Consider the following 21,387-nt stretch of genomic DNA (forward strand, 5'->3'; position numbering starts at 1 on the left):
CTTTGGATGCACTCAGTCTCATGAGGATGACTGGAAAGGAGAGGGAAGGGGAGAAGGGCAAACTTTCATAGCTCAAATTATCTTAATCTTTAGGCTCAGAAAAAAAAAAAAAAAATGTAGAGAAATGTCTCAGATAAATCCCTCAGCCTAACTAATCTAGTTCATATGGTTCCTTTTTTTTTTGCTAGGGGCTTTACGTCGCACCGACAGATAGGTCTTAGATGGGATAGGAAAGGCGTAGAAGTTGGAAGGAAGCGGCCGTGGCCTTAATTAAGGTACAGCCCCAGCATTTGCCTAGTGTGAAAATGGGAAACCACGGGAAACCATTTTCAGGGCTGCCGATAGTGGGATTCGAACGTACTCTCTCCCGGATGCAAGCTCACAACCTCTCTCTACCTCTTAGCCACGGGCATGTCCTGTACTGGCACTTGTAATTAGATCATGACTACAAGGCACTATTGAACCTATCACCACAGTGGCGTGCAAGGCTGATGCTGGTAATTTCATAACTTGTTGTTGCTTGTTGTTTAAAGGGGCCTAACATCGAAGGTCATCGGCCCAATTTCATAACTTAAAAAAGCCTAAAGAGCTTGAATACTTCAGTAGGTACAGTACTAAATTTATTATTTATAAAAATAAAACATGTTTTATGGTAAAATATTCTTTATTTTCAACTGATGCTCCAATAACAAACATTATAACTCCTGGTTCCTCTGCTTCATTTCCTGCGTCCTTTGCTTTATTTCCAAAATTTTCATTTTTTTTTTAATTTTTTTTTTTGGTGTTCCAGTCTGGCCATCTCTAGGAGCTCTGTCTGGAGCATCTGGTCATTACACTTTCTCCTAAAAAAGAGAAGCACTGGAAGTTTTAATCAAATTCCGTGCATATTCTACAGGGACATTCTTTTAAGCATGCGGGGGGATTGTGGCTTGCCCAGTCGCTTGTACTGCAAGCCTTTCTCCCGCCTAGCACTTTGCCGCAATGCGGGCACATGCCCGGCACTGAGTCAGTGTTTTCTCACAAGATTTCCTGCATTTTATGAAGGGATTATGTATATACGCACACTTCCATAATGAAAATAACATTGGAACAACACACTGAGCACTAAACACATGAACACTTGACTGAACTGACCCTCACACTGATAAAAAAAGCTCTTAGCAGACTGCAAAGAAGGGGAACTTGTGTAGTGCCGAGAAGTACATCACGGCAAAGTGCTTGGCAGGGGACAAGCTCGCAACGCTAGGGACTGGGCGAGTGGCAATACCCTGCAGAACTTATAAAATAATGTCATTTCTAAAATAAAAATGAACACTTATATACATACTTTGATGACCTGCTTGGGGTTTCAAAGGATGGAGTTTCCTGCGGCATCCTTTCTTCTGCCCCCAAACTCTCTTCTTCTCCAGGTCCTTCCTAGAATGAAAGGAAAAGGAGAAAATTAGAATACATTATCTACAACTGTAATGTTGCTGTACCAAAGCGAAGTTGTCTGTGTCTATTGATCATGTAGGTAACTGAAATGCACCAGCATCATCATCTATGGTGTCAGGCAAAGGATCAAACTGGCCACCGAACATCTCCGAGAGGATCTGCTCGGGTTTCCCCAGAGGTGGTTTCGGTGGACCTCCCCCAGTTTGTCTGGCATCCCTTCTCTGCGCGTCGATGTCGCCCTTTGCCTTTATCTTCATTCTTTTCCATAAACCTGTGCACAAAATGAAAATTACAAATTTTTGAAATGTTCAGTAAGATAATTAGTAATTTCATAATTATGTCATCAAATGGGTTCCTAATAATAAAAAACAGAAAACTTTCCTAATGATGAGGTTATAGATACAAAGACCAGGTTTTAATAATTCTATAGTAGACTTAAATGGTACTTCCAAAATACCAGTTTTGCCAGTAATGTTGCTAATTTACAAATGGAAGTACCTTTGGGTAACACTTTTATACTGTTTTGTGAGTCACAAGTATGGTTCTGAACTTCCTAAAAGTTTTTAATTTCAACAATGTCTTTGTCCATATTAAGCAAGCATTAATTACCTTCTTACAGTGACAGTACAAATTATTTCAGTTCCCTGCACTGGAAGATTGCAGTTGATTCAACTTGCAATAAATTTGAGTTGTTTTTTTTTCATCATGTCAGTCACTAAATTTTACAGGCCTACTCAAATCTAAAACAGACTAATACATGCCTGTCCACTGATATTTGAAGAGGAAATAAATGCTTAAGCTAGTCTACCACTTATTGTCTGTCACACATGAAACTGCCCAATTAATACTATATTTACTCTATTTTATTGTCTTGAAGATACGTGGAATTTAATTTGTCATCACTACAACTATTATATCAATCACAACATTTAGGCAGCCCTGAGATATTTCTACAGAGTACTTTACAATTCATAAGCATCATTTCAAATGTCCTCCGTCTGCTAGATAAGTAACATAATAATCATGGCTGACAGTGGCACAAATCGACCCTGCCATTTGTTGAATATGCCAATGAAACGTTGCTTCCATAATTCAAGCTTAGCCTACAAGGAATACAAAGCCTGCCCAATAGCAACTTATAGCTGTCCGCCCTGTGGATGCTATACTTGCCGCTAGAGGCGCTGCAATTCAACCTCACATGTACACCTCGGTTGGCGGTATTTCTACACGTTGTATGCTTAATGGTGACGTCGTATTGTTAAAATACGTTAATTATATTACAGTGGTGTACTGTTGCCTACCGTTTTATAAACAAGGCTCTAGAAATAAAATTTCTGGAACTAGTTTTCATGAATTCCTTTGCCAAGAGCCAACTAGGGAATTATGGATTAAAGCGATAAGCAGACAAGGTATGGTACAGTGAATACGCAGACCATGTGACGGCAAAAATTAGGTTACTTAATTATTATTATTATTATTATTATTATTATTATTATTATTATTATTATTATTATTATTATTGCTCCTGTTCTGATAATAATATTATCTTCGATATAAATCTCTTGGCCCGAGAGACGGTGTCACGTCTAGGAAGCCCGTCTCCCTCTTCAGGGCAGGAATAAAACTATTTAGTAGTTGCATGATCCGTCAACATTAGCATATTATTTGGGAAGGCATAAACAATGCCAGACTCCTTCGGTGTCATGGCCATCGCATTTGGCACAAATATTGGAGTAGGTACCCCAGGACTTCAAGGCTCTCTCATACCTTCATTACTTCCGTGGTATACTCTACATGAAACTCACATTGAGAATTGCCAATGTCGAAACTGTGATTTGAACGTTGGAATATTCGAAGAGTGCAGCAGCCCATTCTTATCAAGGAGCGTAAGTTAATGTGCTCGTCTATACAGGAAGAAGAGAGGAGTAGTTGTGGAACGTAAAGTGACATGACATATAAGTAGTTCCCTTTTAACTTCCAGTTTTTCGTGAAAAATAACCAGAAAAGGAATTAATGGTCTCCTGTAAGCTTCTAAATGGTTTTCTTCTTATTTTCGGAACAAAATAAATCAAATATATCTTTTCCAACTTTTGCAACCGTTAGTTAGTGAACAAACCGCACACGCGGATGAACCGGGAGCAACGAATTCTGAGTTAGCAAGAAATGTTCAAACACAGCTGGAAAGTATCCAAAAGGAAGCCGAAGGAGCACCAAGCTTTTCTATGTCGAGTGCTGCAATGGCATATATTGGAGGGTATTTGGTAACAGTTGTCGAAGACCACATGCCATGTCAAGAGTGTGTTGATAAAATTAGCAGTATCCAGAGTCCATCTCCACTGACGTCATTAATAAAAATAAAAGACAGAGGTGGTCTCAGGTATCCGAAGCCAAGTTTTGTTTCACTGCTGATGAAACTGGGGCAAGTAACGGACGAAATGATATCGGTAACGCTGGGCAGTCCAAAAATAGCAAAAACATTAACCGAAATACTGTTGCCACTTGTTGCTAAAAATCCTATTCTACAGTGTGGAAAAAGTGATCATCCTGACGAACTAAGCAGAATAATACCGCAGAAATTTCTGCGCCCCTCTGTCACTAACTACGCTGATGGCATGACAGATGAGTATCGCCGAGAATACTTCTTGAGAAGAAAAACAATTTATGAGAAAAATATCAAGGAAAATGGTTAAAGTCGTCCATCTCTACTGAAAATCTAAGGTGCGATTGTGAAAATATCTAGTGCAGACCTTATATCCTTTTAAATGCCAGACATAAATGTCGACAGTTATATGTGTTATTTGAAATGAAAATCCACAGCTGAATTGAACTCCTGGGGGTAAAAGGTGAACATTTATTATTTTCTACTTCATTCTGCGTAGTAACGTATATAATATACAGGAAATATAGTGTAGAGGTAAATTTGTGCTGGTTTTAACACCCGTTTGCAATGCTAGCGAGTGCTGATGTGAGGTGGTATACTAGCGCTGCAGTGGTCAAGGCGCGCACTGCCAGGCGGACACTGTTTCTAAAGGGAGCACTGCGAGTGAGCAGGCTTTGTATTTCTTGTAGGCTAAGATTCAAGACAGCGAGAAGTTATGACCAACATAGGCGGTATAAAAAAACCTAGAACGATGAGGCAATGTTACCAACAAAACAATAATCATTGTAGTCCGGACGAAGAATGGAAAGGAAAGGCATATAAAATTAATAATATCTCACTGTCTTGCATTATGGGAGTGGCGTTTCATAGGACAAATCTTCAGCCAATGGCAGAGTCAATTCGTGCCACCGCCAGCCATGATTAAATATGAATACCAAAGACAAATAACATGTTTAAATAGTTGAGAGGTAGCCATGCAGTAATTACGGATCTGAACATTGTAAAGCACAGATTGCGCCACTTCTGATTTAATATGAATAAGAAATAGAGGGCCTAGTGGCTTGTAACGTTAGCTTGATCACAGACCAATGGCTTTGTCACTAGCCGGACCTAACCTATCCAGACCAGTTTTGTCACTAGCCAGACATAACCTATCCAGACCAGTAGCTTTGTCACTAGCCAGACCTAACCTATCTAGACCAATGGTTCTGTCACTAGCCGGACCTAACCTATCAAGACCAATGGTTCTGTCACTAGCCGGACCTAACATATCCAGTCAAATGATTTTCTGACTAGCCATGCCTCTGAAAAGTAAAACTTTTAATGGTCCAGGGTAGATGAATGCTGAAAAATTACTTCATACACACACATAAACAAAGTTTAACGTACATAGGAGAATGGAAGGAAGATTTATACCAAATTTAGCATTCCTTATTGGAGAGCATCTAAAGAATACTTTGTTCCCTCGAAAATCAGTACTTGTGACATAGCAACCTCTGTACGGAACAACATCCATGTTTAACAATACCTTGTTGATTACCATAGCAACGAAGAATTAATTCATGACCGTAGCAAATAACCACGAATAAATAAAACAGCCCAACTGGTACTAGGATCTAAGTGAAGTTGGTACCAGGAACTAATTACACTGACTGACAGAGCAAATGCAACACCAAGAAGGAGTGGTTCGAAAGGGATGAAAGTTGGGGAAAAAACAGAGACGGCACGGACGAATAATTGATGTTTATTTCAAACCGATATGCAGGTTACACAATGCGCACGGCATCGACTCAGTAGGATGTAGGACCACCGCGAGCGGCGATGCACGCAGAAACACGTCGAGGTACAGAGTCAATAAGAGTGCGGATGGTGTCCTGAGGGATGGTTCTCCATTCTCTGTCAACCATTTGCCACAGTTGGTCGTCCGTACGACGCTGGGGCAGAGTTTGCAAACGGCGTCCAATGAGGTCCCACACGTGTTCGATTGGTGAGAGATCCGGAGAGTACGCTGGCCACGGAAGCATCTGTACGCCTCGTAGAGCCTGTTGGGAGATGCGAGCAGTGTGTGGGCGGGCATTATCCTGCTGAAACAGAGCATTGGGCAGCCCCTGAAGGTACGGGAGTGCCACCGGCCGCAGCACATGCTGCACGTAGCGGTGGGCATTTAACGTGCCTTGAATACGCACTAGAGGTGACGTGGAATCATACGCAATAGTGCCCCAAACCATGATGCCGCGTTGTCTAGCGGTAGGGCGCTCCACAGTTACTGCCGGATTTGACCTTTCTCCACGCCGACGCCACACTCGTCTGCTGTGACTATCACTGACAGAACAGAAGCGTGACACATCGGAGAACACGACGTTCCGCCATTCCCTCATCCAAGTCGCTCTAGCCCGGCACCATGCCAGGCGTGCACGTCTATGCTGTGGAGTCAATGGTAGTCTTCTGAGCGGACGCCGGGAGTGCAGGCCTCCTTCAACCAATCGACGGGAAATTGTTCTGGTCGATATTGGAACAGCCAGGGTGTCTTGCACATGCTGAAGAATGGCGGTTGACGTGGCGTGCGGGGCTGCCACCGCTTGGCGGCGGATGCGCCGATCCTCGCGTGCTGACGTCGCTCGGGCTGCGCCTGGACCCCTCGCACGTGCCACATGTCCCTGCGCCAACCATCTTCGCCACAGGCGCTGCACCGTGGACACATCCCTATGGGTATCGGCTGCGATTTGACGAAGCGACCAACCTGCCCTTCTCAGCCCGATCACCATACCCCTCGTAAAGTCGTCTGTCTGCTGGAAATGCCTCCGTTGACGGCGGCCTGGCATTCTTAGCTATACACGTGTCCTGTGGCACACGCACAACACGTTCTACAATGACTGTCGGCTGAGAAATCACGGTACGAAGTGGGCCATTCGCCAACGCCGTGTCCCATTTATCGTTCGCTACGTGCGCAGCACAGCGGCGCATTTCACATCATGCGCATACCTCAGTGACGTCAGTCTACCCTGCAATTGGCATAAAGTTCTGACCACTCCTTCTTGGTGTTGCATTTGCTCTGTCAGTCAGTGTATGTTACATCAGTTGGTACCAGTCACCAAGAACTTACTTACATCCCTAATGACAACATTAAACAGCAGTTCCTGCGCTGGTGAGGGTTAAAAGAAGTTGTACCTATATAATACCCGAGATACATACTTCTGGAAGAATCCCTTCAGTTTTAAGCATGAAATTCTCATACACTAAATATGTTGTGTAATATAGGAAGCGGTTTAGCGTTGAGAGGCTAATCAGAATTGTCTGACTAAGACGATGCTAGGTTGTCGAGTAATGACATTGTTCATTTATAAGAGACGTACAAATGTAAGATAATGCACTGAATTATTTTAGGAAATAACTTGCCTGTGGTTAAATTTGGGTTAGTGTTCTTGAGTACCAATCCGAAATATTTTGATGTAGCCTATTATTATACTATGATAAAAATCTGGCAAACCTTTTAGCTGAGGCACATCTTTTGGAGGCTTCCCTGCATTCATTGAATTGAATTCGGCTTGGATTTTCACCCAAGCCTCCTTCTTCTTCGTTACGGTGTCGAGGTGGTAACCCATATCCGCTAGAATTGGATAGTTTTTGCATATTTCTGCCAACAACTCTCTCTCTCGGCAGTTGAACTTGGCCATCTTCCTGAAAATTAAAACAGTTTTATATATATATATATATTCAGTAAATTAACTGGGATAGGTGCAGAATAAGTATGCTGATCAACAGTCAAACAAAACGTCTAACATTTAGAAAAAACTTCCAAGTGAATAAAAAAAGTAAAATGTACCAAAACTAGAATACTGAAAATAAAACGGCGTGAGGTGTTACAGCTACCAGAAAAAATACTTGTCTGCATACTGATTCCCACATTCAGAAGAAAGATATGAATGTTATTACAGTGAGGCATCAAGCAGTATACAGCCATTTGATTAATTTCCAAACAGCTACATATTTTAACAAGCAGTAACACAGTCATACATGGTGATAAACACGATGAGAATACCTGTAAAACACAATTCACCTCACCACTCGTAACCTCATTCTTTCACTTCGTAATATCGCTCAATATATTATTATTAATGATATATATTGAATGCAAAATAAAAGAAATAAACAAAGGAAAGAAGTTATCTACATAAAGGACATTCAGAAGACTATATTAAATCATAAAAAGTGTAATATGTACTTACGATACTGTAAATTCTATGTGCAAAAATTCTTCTTGAAATGGATATGAGTTTGTTCCACATACAATACTTGTGGAGTTTTGACACTCGGCACCCAATTCCTATAGTACACAAAAGATTATCTGATGGAGAAGGACTGCAACACAATTTTCTCTTCGCGAAGCCGCTCTTCGATTGTTTTTTGGCATATTGCACTACGAAAAGTCAATGGTCGTGCCACTCACGGCCCGTTGGAAGACGAAAAGTCGATTCCGCTACAGAGTTGCCGAGAGTAATACTTGAAACCACGGCTCAGAACCTCGGCCACGTTCAGACTACGTTTTAGAAATCGGACAGGGACTTAGACCACGGCCGCGGTTTAAATAAGCCATGGTTTGAAACCACGGCCTGAACCTCGTTTTAGAAATCCGTGGTGGTACTAATATCAAGTAGTTTCATGGTTTAATACAATCATCCCTTGGTCGCCCCGTACCACAGGGAGGGGATACCGTGGGTGTGTTCTTCGTCTGCGCCCCTCACCCACACGGGGTAGACTGAGAGAAAAAAGAAGGGATCCGTCATTTCGAGAAAATGAAGTAACGGGCGAAGAAAGGCAAGGGCCATGAAGGGCGTGAAAATGAAAGATTCCCTAGGCCTCGAATGCTTTAATACCGTCGGGGTCGAAAAAGAACAAGAGTTGACTAAGGGTGGTCGGACAGGATAGATGAAAGTGAGGAGCCTGGCACAAGTAAGTGGAAGCAATGCCAGGACAGCTAAGGGCCCCATGGACTCCAACCCACGTTCCCAAGGTGTGAGTCCCTGCGGCTCCTTTCAGTCGTCTCTTACGACAGGCAGGTGATACCGTGGGTGTATTCATCTGCGTCCCGCACCCTCAGGGGGTACTCCTGTCAATAATTAGAAATCATGACATTAAATATTTTCTCCCATAGTAAAATGGATCGCACGCTGAAAAAGACATACCGCCTGATAGCAGGTTTCATTAAGCACACCCCAATCTTTTCTAAGTGCTGACTGGCTTCTTCCTTCCGGAGAAAAGTGGCGAGTGTGAAGGAACAACATAAGTAGCAAAATGACCCCACTCACTTCACTCGATGGACAGAGATTCTACCAGGCTGAAATATCGGTATACGCAGTTTTCTTCTTTCATTCAAAACACGTAACATCTCATCCGCCAGTACACGGCTTCACTTTTTAATTTAGTACACAATCTTCCCATTTTACTTCATATAGGTCATATTCTGCATTATGTACTTCAGTACATATGTGCCCGTTCAACATGAATAAGAAGACTTGTTCATAGTATGTCTCGTTTCTTCTCTCATTATGCTTACCTTTAAATGCTTTTCAATGTATCTTCATCCATTTCTTCCTCTATTTTCCATGTGATCTCAGAAGGACCCTATATACCAACTTTTCATAAATCCACTATTTTTTGTATTTCCATTTAGTGTTAATGTACCGGGCGGTACACCTCAACGCCGCGCATTCAAAATAAGCGCCTTAATGAACTCCTCTATCGGTCAAAAAGTGAAATTGATACCGCATGAAGTTAGAACTTTAATCAGAAGGTCTCACTACTAAAATACTGAGGAATTGTGTGATCGTGAAGTTTCCTAAACTGATTGAATTTCTCTTGGTTTTGTTGGCTATACATCAAGAAGTTTAGACATTTTTCCACAGATGTCACTACCAAAAAACTCTGATCGAGCACTGTGGTGCAAGGTGGAAGAACTTATAACTTAAAGAAGTTTCGTATTTCTAGGTTTTTATAACTGAATCTATGTTCGTTATTTTTGGATTGGCAAAACATCCTTTTTTTCCGCCAGTTTTGAATCGGACCAATCATAAATGTTGGTAATTAATTTTCCACCAATCTCGCATTACTTGTTCATTTTGAATCTACCAATAAACATTAAGAGGGTGTGTTCTGATTAGTCTTGAATTCTCTCGAACCTTCCCTGAGCGTATATAAACTAAGGCTATTTTCATGTTTCCTTGTCAACGTCAACTGATCATCGTCTTTCTGTGTGTGTGTGTGAGTGTGTGGGTGTGGGTGTGGGTGTGGGTGTGTGTGTGGGTGTTAACGCAGGAGGCTGGGCCGCCTCTTTCTTCGGTCAGCAAAACATCTATAAGGTAATGGCCACGTAAATTCTATCCTTGCTACCTCCGCAGCTTTATTCGAGGGGAAGGTCCGAATCCTTAATTATGTAACAATACTTTTCTAAAATGTAACTTTTCTTTCGGCTAATGTAAAAACTTCATAAAATCTTCAATTGTAAATCGGGGATAGAGAGTGAGTTACCCTCTAGAGCTCCCCTTCATCTTGGTTTGAGGTGTCTGTTATTTAGCTACCTTTTTTCTGTAATGTATTACCGTTATTTCGACGCGCGCCACCTCTAGTAGCTTGGGATTAGCCCCTGTTTCATCGGCCGAGAGCCCTGTAGGTTTTAATTTTTCATTATCTGGGAGTGCAGTGTACGCCTCCATTCAGTTTGATACTCCCACGTGGCGGATAGGGGGGTCCTAACCAGCTTGCCGGCGGACATGACGGAATTAAACTACCTCTCGCGGACCAAACACACTACCGCCTGTGGGTGGGGGAGGCAGACGAATAATACACCCACGGCATAACCTGCCTGTCGTGAGAGGCGACTAAAGGGGGCGACCAAGGGATGATTGTATTAGAACTATGAAACTACTTGTGATTATTACCACCACGCGGAGAACACCAAGGGTCGCTTTCACTTGCGCGTAGTACCCCTATATTAGGTACCAAATAGGTTTGTGATTAGTAGCACACAGGAGCACCGTGCGGTCGGCTTTTGTAGTACCTGTGATTAGTACCACCATATGAGCAGGACCATGGGATGATAGCTACCATGGTTCTGCCTTGCCTATGATTAGTACCCACTATATGAGGAACACCACGGGATAGGGGAAGGTCCCTGTGGTTAGTACTCGTATGTGATGAACACCATAGGGTTGCGTTGTCTGTAAATGGCGTAGCAATGTGAGTAAAACCATAGGACTGTATTATATGCCGAATTTCATGACCTGTGAGTAGTTCCATAATGTGTGGAATACCGCGAGAGTCTGCTACTTTTGATTAGTACCGCAACATGACAAATACCATGGTTCTACTTTCTTAGCGATAAGTGCCGTTATGAGGGGCCGATAACTTGGATTTTGGACCCCCTTTAGACTGCAAGCATCCTCGGTTCAGTATTATGTCCTAGCAGCAGTCCCTTGGTCAGTACTGCTATTGTTTTTCCGTCAGTTTCTATGAATGTAAGGCATTGCGGGTGGCATCCACTGATTGTTTTAAATTCATATCCATCCATTCATTCTTCGTGCTCATGTTTTGAATTCTGGTCAGTGGAGAATTTTTGGCTTTTAATTTGTCATCGATTTCGTGCCATTAGGGGCCGATGACCTCGATGTTAGGCCCCTTTAAACAACAATCATCGTCATCATTATTCAGTTTGTTATCGGGCCGTTTATTTAACCTGTTCTTTTTCGCAAAGGCCCTGTAGGTTGGGAACTAGACACCCCCGTATAAAATTTTCAATTGGTAAATTGTGCCTTGAGAGGCCAGATATTGTCCTTTTTTTGATGTTGCCTTGAGTAGGCCAGAAGAAACTGAGTGCCTGTTAGCTCTTTTCCCAATTTCGTAGGAGTAATGAGTGCCACGGGAAGGCTCGATGTTGTATTTTGGGAGCAAGTGTTTTTGAATTAGGGCATTTCTGCCCTTAACTAAATAATACAACTTTCCATTGTAAATTTGCAACCTAGGGGCTTGTAGCCCAGAATTGTCACGGTCTGAATCTTGAATATTCCAATTAATGAAATTGTCATTGTACCTGATGTTTCATCATGTTTATTCAGTGAAAATTGTTAAGTTTGAAGTTCTAAAAGAGATATAACCTTTTACAATTTTAATTCAATTCTTGATGTTGTAGTTAGACCCATTCAAGCCCTCACCTTTTTTCACCTTCTAAGCGTTCCACACAAACCCCGGAACAAGTTTTAGCAGAGCGTGGTTGAATGGGTCTAAATTAAGCCTCTTTTGAGGGCTAAACATAGGATCCGATCCGAAATCTAAGAATTTTTCTTGGTCGCCGGAATTTTCTTTTCTAAATTTGTAGTTTTCTATCATCATGTGTGGCCCTCGTGAAGTCCTCCATCCCGAGTACTTGCGCAAGGAGGAATTGATTTATGAATTAATCATTAGAAATGTTCAATCTCGAGGCACGGTTGCGGCAGATACTGCCAAACTTAAAGAATGTCTAGAATTGCCTATTTGTATCCCAATTTTGGGAGAAAAGGAAATTGATGAGGCTCTGTCTAGTATCACCGACAATACCACCGAATCAGCATTTATAGTATGTTTTTTTGAAATAAGCGATCCATCTGCTAACCAACTTAAAAGAGTACAGGCTAGATTGTTCATTTTTATAATAGGGATAGGGACCTACTGTCTCTAAAGTTAAAAGAAGATCATGCTAAGGAGGCTAGTAATTTACTTGACCATCTATCAGGAATGTCAAATAGAGTTAATCAATTGTTGACCGGGGCAGCTGCTCCCAAAACCGATCAACCCCCTTTAATCAACTTGTCTGCTGAGGAGGAGTCTTCCAAAGTTGTAGAAAGTAGGAAATCTGTGGCAACCCAACGAACGTCTGCCCCATTAGAAAACGAGTCTGATCGTCGTACACAAATTCCACCTTTCTTATTAAATAATGCGGTGTTAGAGACTTCTTATCCTTCTATGCCGTTACTTATTATGTCACCTGAGTTTAGTAGTTTGCCTCATCCATTGCCTATGTTGCTTAGGGGAATTTCTACGAGTACATTTTCAGTAAACTCCATTAACGAAGTAATTTCATTTCTCAGGTTCCTTGTTGAATTTCAAGATCACGCTCAAGTGTTTCTCTCTCTCATTCCCAAATTCTTCAAATTATTTACCCTTACTATATAGGTGTCCTCTCGGACAAGATAGTTAAAGCAATAGCTGAGCAAATGGCAGCGTTTTCCAGTCTTGTACGCCGTGGTCCAGGAGCGAGTGTATGTCTCGAAGTTTCATCGAAGACTGCGTTCGGCATTGTCAAGGGTTCCGACTGAGGAATCTAAACGGGAAAACAAAGCCTGATTTCCAGTCCTGAAAGCTCTAAATCCCGAAGGAAACGATAGCCGTGGCAGGCCAGAAGAAAGCAACGTGTGGTCAGCTGCCTGTCTCCGCCAAGGCAGGTCAATGTACACCGGGCTCCCTAACGCTTTCACCATTGGCCGAAGAACAGCCAATCAGCGACCTCCCCCCACCATGGCGGCCAATAGACGAGCAGCGTACCGTATCCTGCACTATATAAATAGGTGGAATTACACCACCACTTGGGTCTTTCATCGACCTCTCAGTCTGGACTTGAACTCCGTGTCAACTAACCTAATTTTTGTTCGGCCGGGGGCTCTTCACCTATACTCAAGCTCTCTGCCAACCCCAATAAAGCATATGGCCGACACCGCATTGGAAGTCAGCCTCCCCAACCTACGCTACGCTCTAACTAACATGGCCAATACCACCACCCTCACCACCCCCACCACGACCACTACGTCCTCCGCCTTTGCTTATCCTCACCTGCCTATCACCACAGTAACATTTTCCCATCTTTCACCGCTTTCTACAACGATTCGTCCTCTGTCATCATCTCTTGATCCACCTACTTTCCTTCGCATCCCTCCCCGCTACTTCAACAGTTCGTCCCCCAACACCGACGCCGCAGCAACACCACGGGTCCCACAGTCATCCTCCTCCGCCGATTCCACACCAGGACCATCATCCCTGTCGCCGCCACCAGATCGCTCCACTGCAGAAGCCACTCGAGAACAGTCATCACCACCACCAGATCGCACCACCATGTACAGTTGTGTCCTTCGCGGCGTGGATTCTGCAATCTCAGACCACGACATACTCACTGAATTAAACCTGACAGACATACCTGTTCGTCGAGTCTTTCGTATATGGAATGCCTTGGGACAAACTTATCTAGTCCGACTCCACCTGCCCACTGCGGACGAAGTACAACGCCTCATCGCCAGCGGAGCACGCCTCTACGGTCGACGCCTGAAAGTGGAACCTTCCCACTCCCCTCCCCGCCCGCCTCACGTCATCGATCCCGGCCACCACATCCATATCGTCCTCCACCACAAGTCCGTCCATATCCTCCTCCTTCAATTCACTCCTCCTTCCCACCACCACCGCAAGCCGAACTCCTCCGACTTCTCACCACCTCCCTCTGCACTATATCTGCCACGCTTCACCTCCTCATTTTACATCTTGGAACTCCTATCTAAACTTCGGCCACTCCTTAAAACGCATCTCCCTACCCAAAGAGACCTGCATCATTTCTCCTTCAACAACACGCATCTTCGATCACCCACCTTACCCAAATCACACTTCACACTGTTCTCTTCACTGCTCCTGGCCCGAGAGAGGGCCTAACCGTCTAGGGGGCCCGCTCCGCCCTTCGAGCGGGGAATGAAAACGTCTCAAGACGAAGAAGAACACCACTTCATGATGATGATGATGATCCTTGTTGTTTAGAGGGGCTTAACATCGAGGTCATCGGCCCCTAATGGCACGAAATGAGATAACAAAAAAAAAATGAAAAGCATCAACTGACCAAAATAAAAAAAGTCATAAAGAATGAATGGATGGACATGAACACAACAAAAACAAGAAAAAACAGTGGATCAGACTCAAAAAAGATTGTAAATAATAGTATTAGTGACCAAGGGACCACTTATAAAGCACAATCATGCTAATGGCACTTATCGGTAGTAAAGGAGAACCATGATATTTCTCAAGCTGCGGTACTAATCAAAGGTAGCGTAAACTCACGGTGTTCCAAACATTAAGGTACTAACAAGTATTGTACGTCGTAAAGGTAACGCAGACCTATGGAGTTTCTCACACAATGGCGCCACTCATAGCCAACGCAAACCGATGAGGCTCTTCACCTAGGTGTGCTAATCACGGGCGCCGGTATTCGCGTGGTGTTCCTAAAGAGTGGTTACTAATCACTGGCAACGCAGACCTACGGTGTCGCTCGTATAGTAGTACAACTCACAGGCTACGCCCAGACGCGTGGTGTCGCTCACACGGGTACAACTCACAGGCAACGCCCAGACCTGTGGTGTTGCACACATGGGCACGATTCACGGGTACTGGAAACCCACACTGAACCCCACTCGATTGCTACGAATCACAAAACTATGGAGTACCTAACAGAGTGGTACTACTCGCAAGTAAAAGCGACCGATGGTGTTCCGCGCGTGATGCTACTAATCAAAAGTAGTTTCATGGTTCTAATACAATCATTCCTTGGTCGCCCCTTTTAGTCGCCTCTTACGACAGGCAGGGGATACCGTGGGTGTATTATTCGTCAGCCTCCCCCACCCACAGGGGGTGTGTGTTTGGTCCGCGAGAGGTATTTTATTTCCCTCAAGTCCGCCGGCAAGCCGGTAAGGACCCCCGTATCCGCCACCTGGGAAGCGCCACGTGGGAGTATCACCTCTCCCCCTGCTACGCCTGCGTAGCAGGTTCGTGGAAACACCACTTCATTCCACTGAGAGCTTCGCTGCTATCGAAGTCAGTCGGAACCCTTGACAATGCCGAACGCAGTCTTCGGTGAAACGTCGGGACATTCGCTCGCTCCTGGACCACGGCCTACAAGCCCGGAAAAGGCTGACATGATTTGTAACGCCGGCCGTGAAAGCCTCAATAGCTGAGCAATCTTCCATAGAAGACTTCCACGCGCATCTGCTGGCCGACTTCATTCCGGCTCGAGCCATGTCATCATTAATCCAAAAGTACTATTTCAGAGTACAGCGACTGAATGAAAATCTTGCAAACTTCATCCAAGATAAGTTTTACACGAGGGTATTCGCTCTTCATTTCCCTGAAGACCAAATTGTGCAGACGATTGTTGAAGGTATTTCCCCGCCCTATAAGACGTATCTGTGTTTTGCGTAGCGCCCTCAAAACGTTTCAGAATTAGAGGCTATGGCAGACTCAGCCGAAGGAGTGACGTACGCCGACACCTTAAGACTTGTGAAGGAACCCCCTCGGTCTTCTAATAATTTGCGGCCTTCACCTCGCCAAACTTTCACCACCCGTAAATGCTACGCTTGTGGGTCGACGGAACATCTACGTAACAAGTACCCAGTGATAAAATCGAGTGGGACAAAGAATGGAGCATGGTCGTCACAAGGATGTTTCAAATGTGGCTCGCTTACCCACCTCGCCAATAATTGCCCTAATGTCAATAGCGCCCCCCCCCCAGCTCAACTTCTGGTGAAAACCCCGCGAACTCCAATAATAGGAAGTGACTAGTATCATCGGCTGAGCCGGCAGGGTCATTTTCCCAAGGCTCAGCTCCTGTTAAACCCAACGGAAGCTCGGGTAAGGATAAGGGTTCTTCTAATCCATCATTCGAATGCCCTAAAGAATGCCTCAGAATTGCGGCGGAGATCCCCGCACTTGTACCATTTCTTAAAATTGAATTGAATAGTGAACCCGTCACTGCTCTATTAGACTCTGGGAGCGTGTGTTCTATAATTTCGGCTGAATGGTATTCTAAATTGAAGAGCATTTGTAAGTTTCCTGACTATTGTTCATCTTCTGTCCAATACGTTTCGGCTAACTCTTCACCATTAGAAATTTTGGGTTTCATCCTTGCTAAAATTCGTATTTCTAATTTCACATGGAAAATAAAATTGTTTGCGGCTAAACACTTGTCGTGCCCTGTAATTTGGGGAGCTGATTTCATGTCTTCTACTGGTCTGGTGCTCGACATTCAGAGCAAGTCGTGCACCTTCAAATTTGCTAGTAACTGTAAAGTTCCTTTGCTTAAGTGTAGTTCTGCATCATGTTCATGTGTTTCGCCTACCGAGGATGAGATGTTGTCAGACCTTAAGACATCTACCTGACGAACAGCCTGATAGTATTCGTCAATTGTGTCAGTCGTTTCCCGATGTATTTTCTGATACAATTGGTGTTACTGACCTTATTGAATATAAGATTGAGGTTACTGATTCGATCCCGGTCAGATTTCCACCACATAGGCTCTCTCTTCCTAAAATGAAGGCTCTCAGGGAGATCATTGATCAGATGTTAAAGGATGGCATCATTCGACCCTCTAAGTCGGCGTATTCATCGCTCATTTTCCTGGTTCCGAAACCCCGAGGTGGCTTCAGGCCTGTGATTGACTATAGGGCTTTATATCGGAAGGAGGTGTTACAATCTCTGCCTCTTTCCGAACTTCAATCTTGTTTTTCATGGTTTCGGAAAGCCAAGTTCTTTACCATCTTAGACCTTAATCAGGCGAACAACCAGAAGCCTCTAGCTGAAGAATCGAAACATCTAACGGCTTTTGCCACGGACTTGAACTTGTACGAGTACAAGCGTGTACCATTCGGACTCCACACGGCGGCAGCTGTGCTCACTAGACTGCTAGATAGGGTCTCCTCCGACATCAAATTTGATTACTTGTATCACTATCTTGATGATGTCGTCGTATTTTCTGAGACCTTTGAAGAAAACCTACATCATCTAAAGGAGGTACTCAATCGCCTTCGTAAAGCTGGGTTTACTGTCAAATTATCCAAGTAGCCTTTGCTAAGCCTTCTATGTCATTCCTAGGGAATATTGTGTCGCCCGATGGTGTTTCTATCGACCATTCCAGCACACAGGTCATCCGTGATTTCAAACCTCCTAAGGACATCAAAGGTACTGCCAGGTTCATAGGCATTCTGAATTTCTTCAGGAAATGTATTCCTAACTTCGTTAACAGAGCTGCGCCCTTAAACTTACTCCGTATGAAAGGTGTCAAATTTGAGTGGGGACCGTCTCAGCAAGCTGCTTCTGAGGATCTGAAATGAGGTCTTTGCTAATTTCGAACGAATTCATTGTTCAACCGACCCCACGTCATCGGCGGTGGCTGCTGCGCTTCTTCAAGAAACTGAACTCGGAAGGCGACCCATCGCCTATGCGTCTAGGACATTATCGCCCTAAGAGCCAAATATTCCATCTATGAACTTGAGGGTTTGGCAGTTTTATTTGCACTAGAGAAGTTCCGACTGCATCTGGAACATGTCAGGTTAGACCTAGAAACGATGATGATGATGATGCTTGTTGTTTAAAGGGGCCTAACATCGAAGGTCATCGGCCCCTAATGGAACGAGATAAACGACATGAGAGATGATGTTAAAATTTTAAAACATATCCACTGACTAAAGTTTAAAAAAATGATGATGGAGAAAAATGAGGGTGAGATTAAAAGAATCAGTGGATCTAATACGCAATGCCTAATTTTCTAATAAAATAAGAGAATATACAGGAAAACAAAAGGAAAAGGCATTGCCTGGTAGTACATAATTTACGAGAGACGTTAAAATAACACATTAAAATACGCAACACAAACTAAAATGAAGTCAATGGGATAAAAGCGAAAGTGACACAAAACACACTAGGACAAAGGACAGCATCACACAAGATAAAACAGTCCACTATCCCTCATAAAGCGGACGACGAGGTCTGCTGACTGCTCGTCATCACGCAAGATAAGGGAGATAGTACTCGGAAGGTTAAGACTACGGCGCAGATCGACCAGGTCCACACACTCCGTAAGGATGTGCACCACGGTAAGACGGTCGCCGCAGGTACACACCGGAGGGGGTTCTCCTTTCAAAAGATACGAGTGAGTCAAGATACCGTGGCCGATCCGAAGACGACATAATACCACGGCTTCCCTCCGCGAAGCCCGAAGGGAAGTCCTCCATACCTTCGTTGTTCCCTTTATCGCTCTCAGCTTATTGGGAAGTGGAATGGCCTGCCACTCCATCTCCTAATGGGACATAACAAGATGTCGCTGCTGGGAGCGAATATCACTTGCTGGAACCTTGAAAGGCAACGGGGGCAGTGTAACTGCCTCCTTGGCAGCCCGATCTACTAACTCGTTTCCCTCTATGCCCATGTGGCTTGGGAGCCACAGAAACGTGATTCTGGTGCCGGCATCCGAACACCCGGCCAGCAGGTCCTGGATCCGCTGCACTAGAGGGTGTCGAGGGAAACAGGTGTCAATAGACTGAAGCGAACTCAAGGAGTCAGTACACAGAAGGAAGTGGCGGCGATTATTGTACAGTGCGTACCGCAGAGCCTCACAGATAGCATAGAGCTCTGCTGTGTACACACTACAGGTTGCCGGAAGAGCAAAAAGGAGCCTATCATTACCAACAACGAACGCACAGCCCACCTTCGTATCTGTCCTTGAACCATCCGTGTAGACGACGACTGAACCTGGATAGCGGCCAACAACGGACAGGAAGAGCCTCCGATAAATCGAAGGGTCCGTGTTTTCCTTTGGGCCAGTGTGCAGATCCAGGATTATTTCAGGTCGTCGTACGACCCACGGAGGTACCCCACTTGGTTGTCTGACAAGGCAAGGAACCGAAGGTACGTCAAACAATTCGGAAATGCTATCCAAGCGTATCCCAACCGGCCGCGTCGCTCGAGGACGAGCAGCGTACAGCAAACGGTTGCCATTGTTGAACACGCAAGGATAGCTTGGATGAAGTGGCATCTGTCGCAAATTTGCAGCATATGTAAGTAGAAGTTGCTGGCGCCTCAGATATAAAGGCGGCACACCAGACTCAGCGAGCAGGCTAGCGATGGGGCTTGTACGAAAAGCTCCCGTCGCCAACCTAACCCCGCTGTGGTGGATACTGTTCAGCTTCGCAAGAACGCTTGGTCTTGCGGAGCCATATGCTGCACTGCCGTAGTCTAACCGGGATAAAATGTGTGCCCGATAGAATCGCAGGAGCACCGTGCGGTCAGCCCCCCAAGAAGTGCTGCTAAGAAACTTAAGGATATTAAGCCTCCTAGTGCATTGCACTTTTAACTGCCGCACGTGTGGCTCCCACGATAATTTACTATCAAAAAGGAGCCCACGAAATCGGTAAGTCTCAACAACTGGAAGAACGACGTTGTCTAAATAAAGCTCAGGATGGGGGTGAAGAGTACGTTGACGACAAAACTGGACAACAGAGGTCTTTGCGGCAGAAAACCGAAAGCCATGTTCTAAGGTCCACTGCTCCACCCTCCTAATAGCGTGTTGTAATTGTAGCTCTGCGACTGCCACATTACGCGAGCTATAGTGCAGAGCAAAATCGTCCACATATAACGACGGTATAACTGCTGGACCAGCAGCAGCAACAATGCCGTTGATGGCAATCGCGTACAGAGTGACACTAAGGACCGATCCCTGTGGGACTCCATTTTCTTGTACGTGGTATTGCGAATATGTCCTCCCTACTCGGACACGGAATAGACCGAGGGACAAGAAATTCGCAATAAACGCCGGCAAGTTACCTCGGAATCTCCACTGATGCAGGTCTGAAAGGATACCATATAGCCATGAGGTGTCATAAGCCTTCTCTAAGTCAAAGAAAACAGCTACCAAGTGCTGTTTGCGGAGAAACGCATCCTGGATAGAGCTCTCCAGGCGTACCAAGTGGTCAGTGGTGGATCGAGCGGCTCTAAATCCACATTGGTACTCGGACAAGAGTCCTTGTTTCTCCAGACACCACACGAGTCTGCGATTTACCATCCTCTCAAACAGCTTACACAGGCAGTTTGTAAGGCAAATCGGTCTGTAACTTCCTGCATACTTAGGATCTTTGTCAGGCTTGAGGACAGGAATGACTATGCCCTCTCGCCACTGAGACGGAAAATCACCCTCCATCCAGATTCGGTTGAACACACGAAGGAGATATAGTAAACTATCATCACTAAGGTGTTTCAACATCCGGTTATGGATGTTGTCCGGTCCAGGAGACGTGTCCTTGCAAAGCGTTAGGGCGCTGCGGAGTTCCCACTCCGTAAAGGGCACGTTGTAGTCCTCTGAAGCTTGAGAGGCAAAACTAAGGTGAGAACGTTCCGCCTCCTGCTTCAGAGCGAGGAAATCAGGATGGTAATTCCCGGAACCAGATACATCCGCGAAATGACTAGCGAGATGGTCAGCAATCAGGAGGGGTTCAGTGACGATGTTGCCTGCAATGGAAATTCCCGGTACAGAAGATGATCCTTGGATACCCGAAATACGTCGAAGGTTAGTCCACACTTGAGATGATGGAGGATGTGACGTCATAGACGACACAGATCTCTCCCATGAAGCCTTCTTACTTTGGCGAATAAGAACTCGCGCCTTAGCGCGGAGTTTCTTAAATGTTACCAAGTTGGCCGCAGTGGGCTGTCTACGGTAATGTCTGTGAGCACGACGGCGTTCTTTGATAGCT

General features: G+C 44.6%; 1 protein-coding gene across 1 annotated transcript in view; it reads right to left on the reverse strand.

Annotated features, from left to right (window-relative positions):
- Positions 1–739: 739 nt before the first annotated feature.
- LOC136871739 (uncharacterized) overlaps positions 740–21,387 on the reverse strand; it is a 67,962-nt gene continuing 47,314 nt past the window's right edge. The window contains exons 3-5 of the mRNA XM_068227200.1: positions 7,302–7,492; positions 1,328–1,705; positions 740–842 (exon numbers count right to left, since the gene is read on the reverse strand). Coding sequence (XP_068083301.1) covers positions 1,506–1,705; positions 7,302–7,488 — 387 coding nt within the window. The 5' untranslated portion in view covers positions 7,489–7,492 and the 3' untranslated portion in view covers positions 740–842; positions 1,328–1,505. The remainder of the gene's footprint in view (positions 843–1,327; positions 1,706–7,301; positions 7,493–21,387) is intronic.

The sequence above is a fragment of the Anabrus simplex genome, chromosome 4 (assembly GCF_040414725.1).
Source record: "Anabrus simplex isolate iqAnaSimp1 chromosome 4, ASM4041472v1, whole genome shotgun sequence".
In the NCBI taxonomy this organism is placed as follows: Eukaryota; Metazoa; Arthropoda; class Insecta; order Orthoptera; family Tettigoniidae; genus Anabrus; species Anabrus simplex.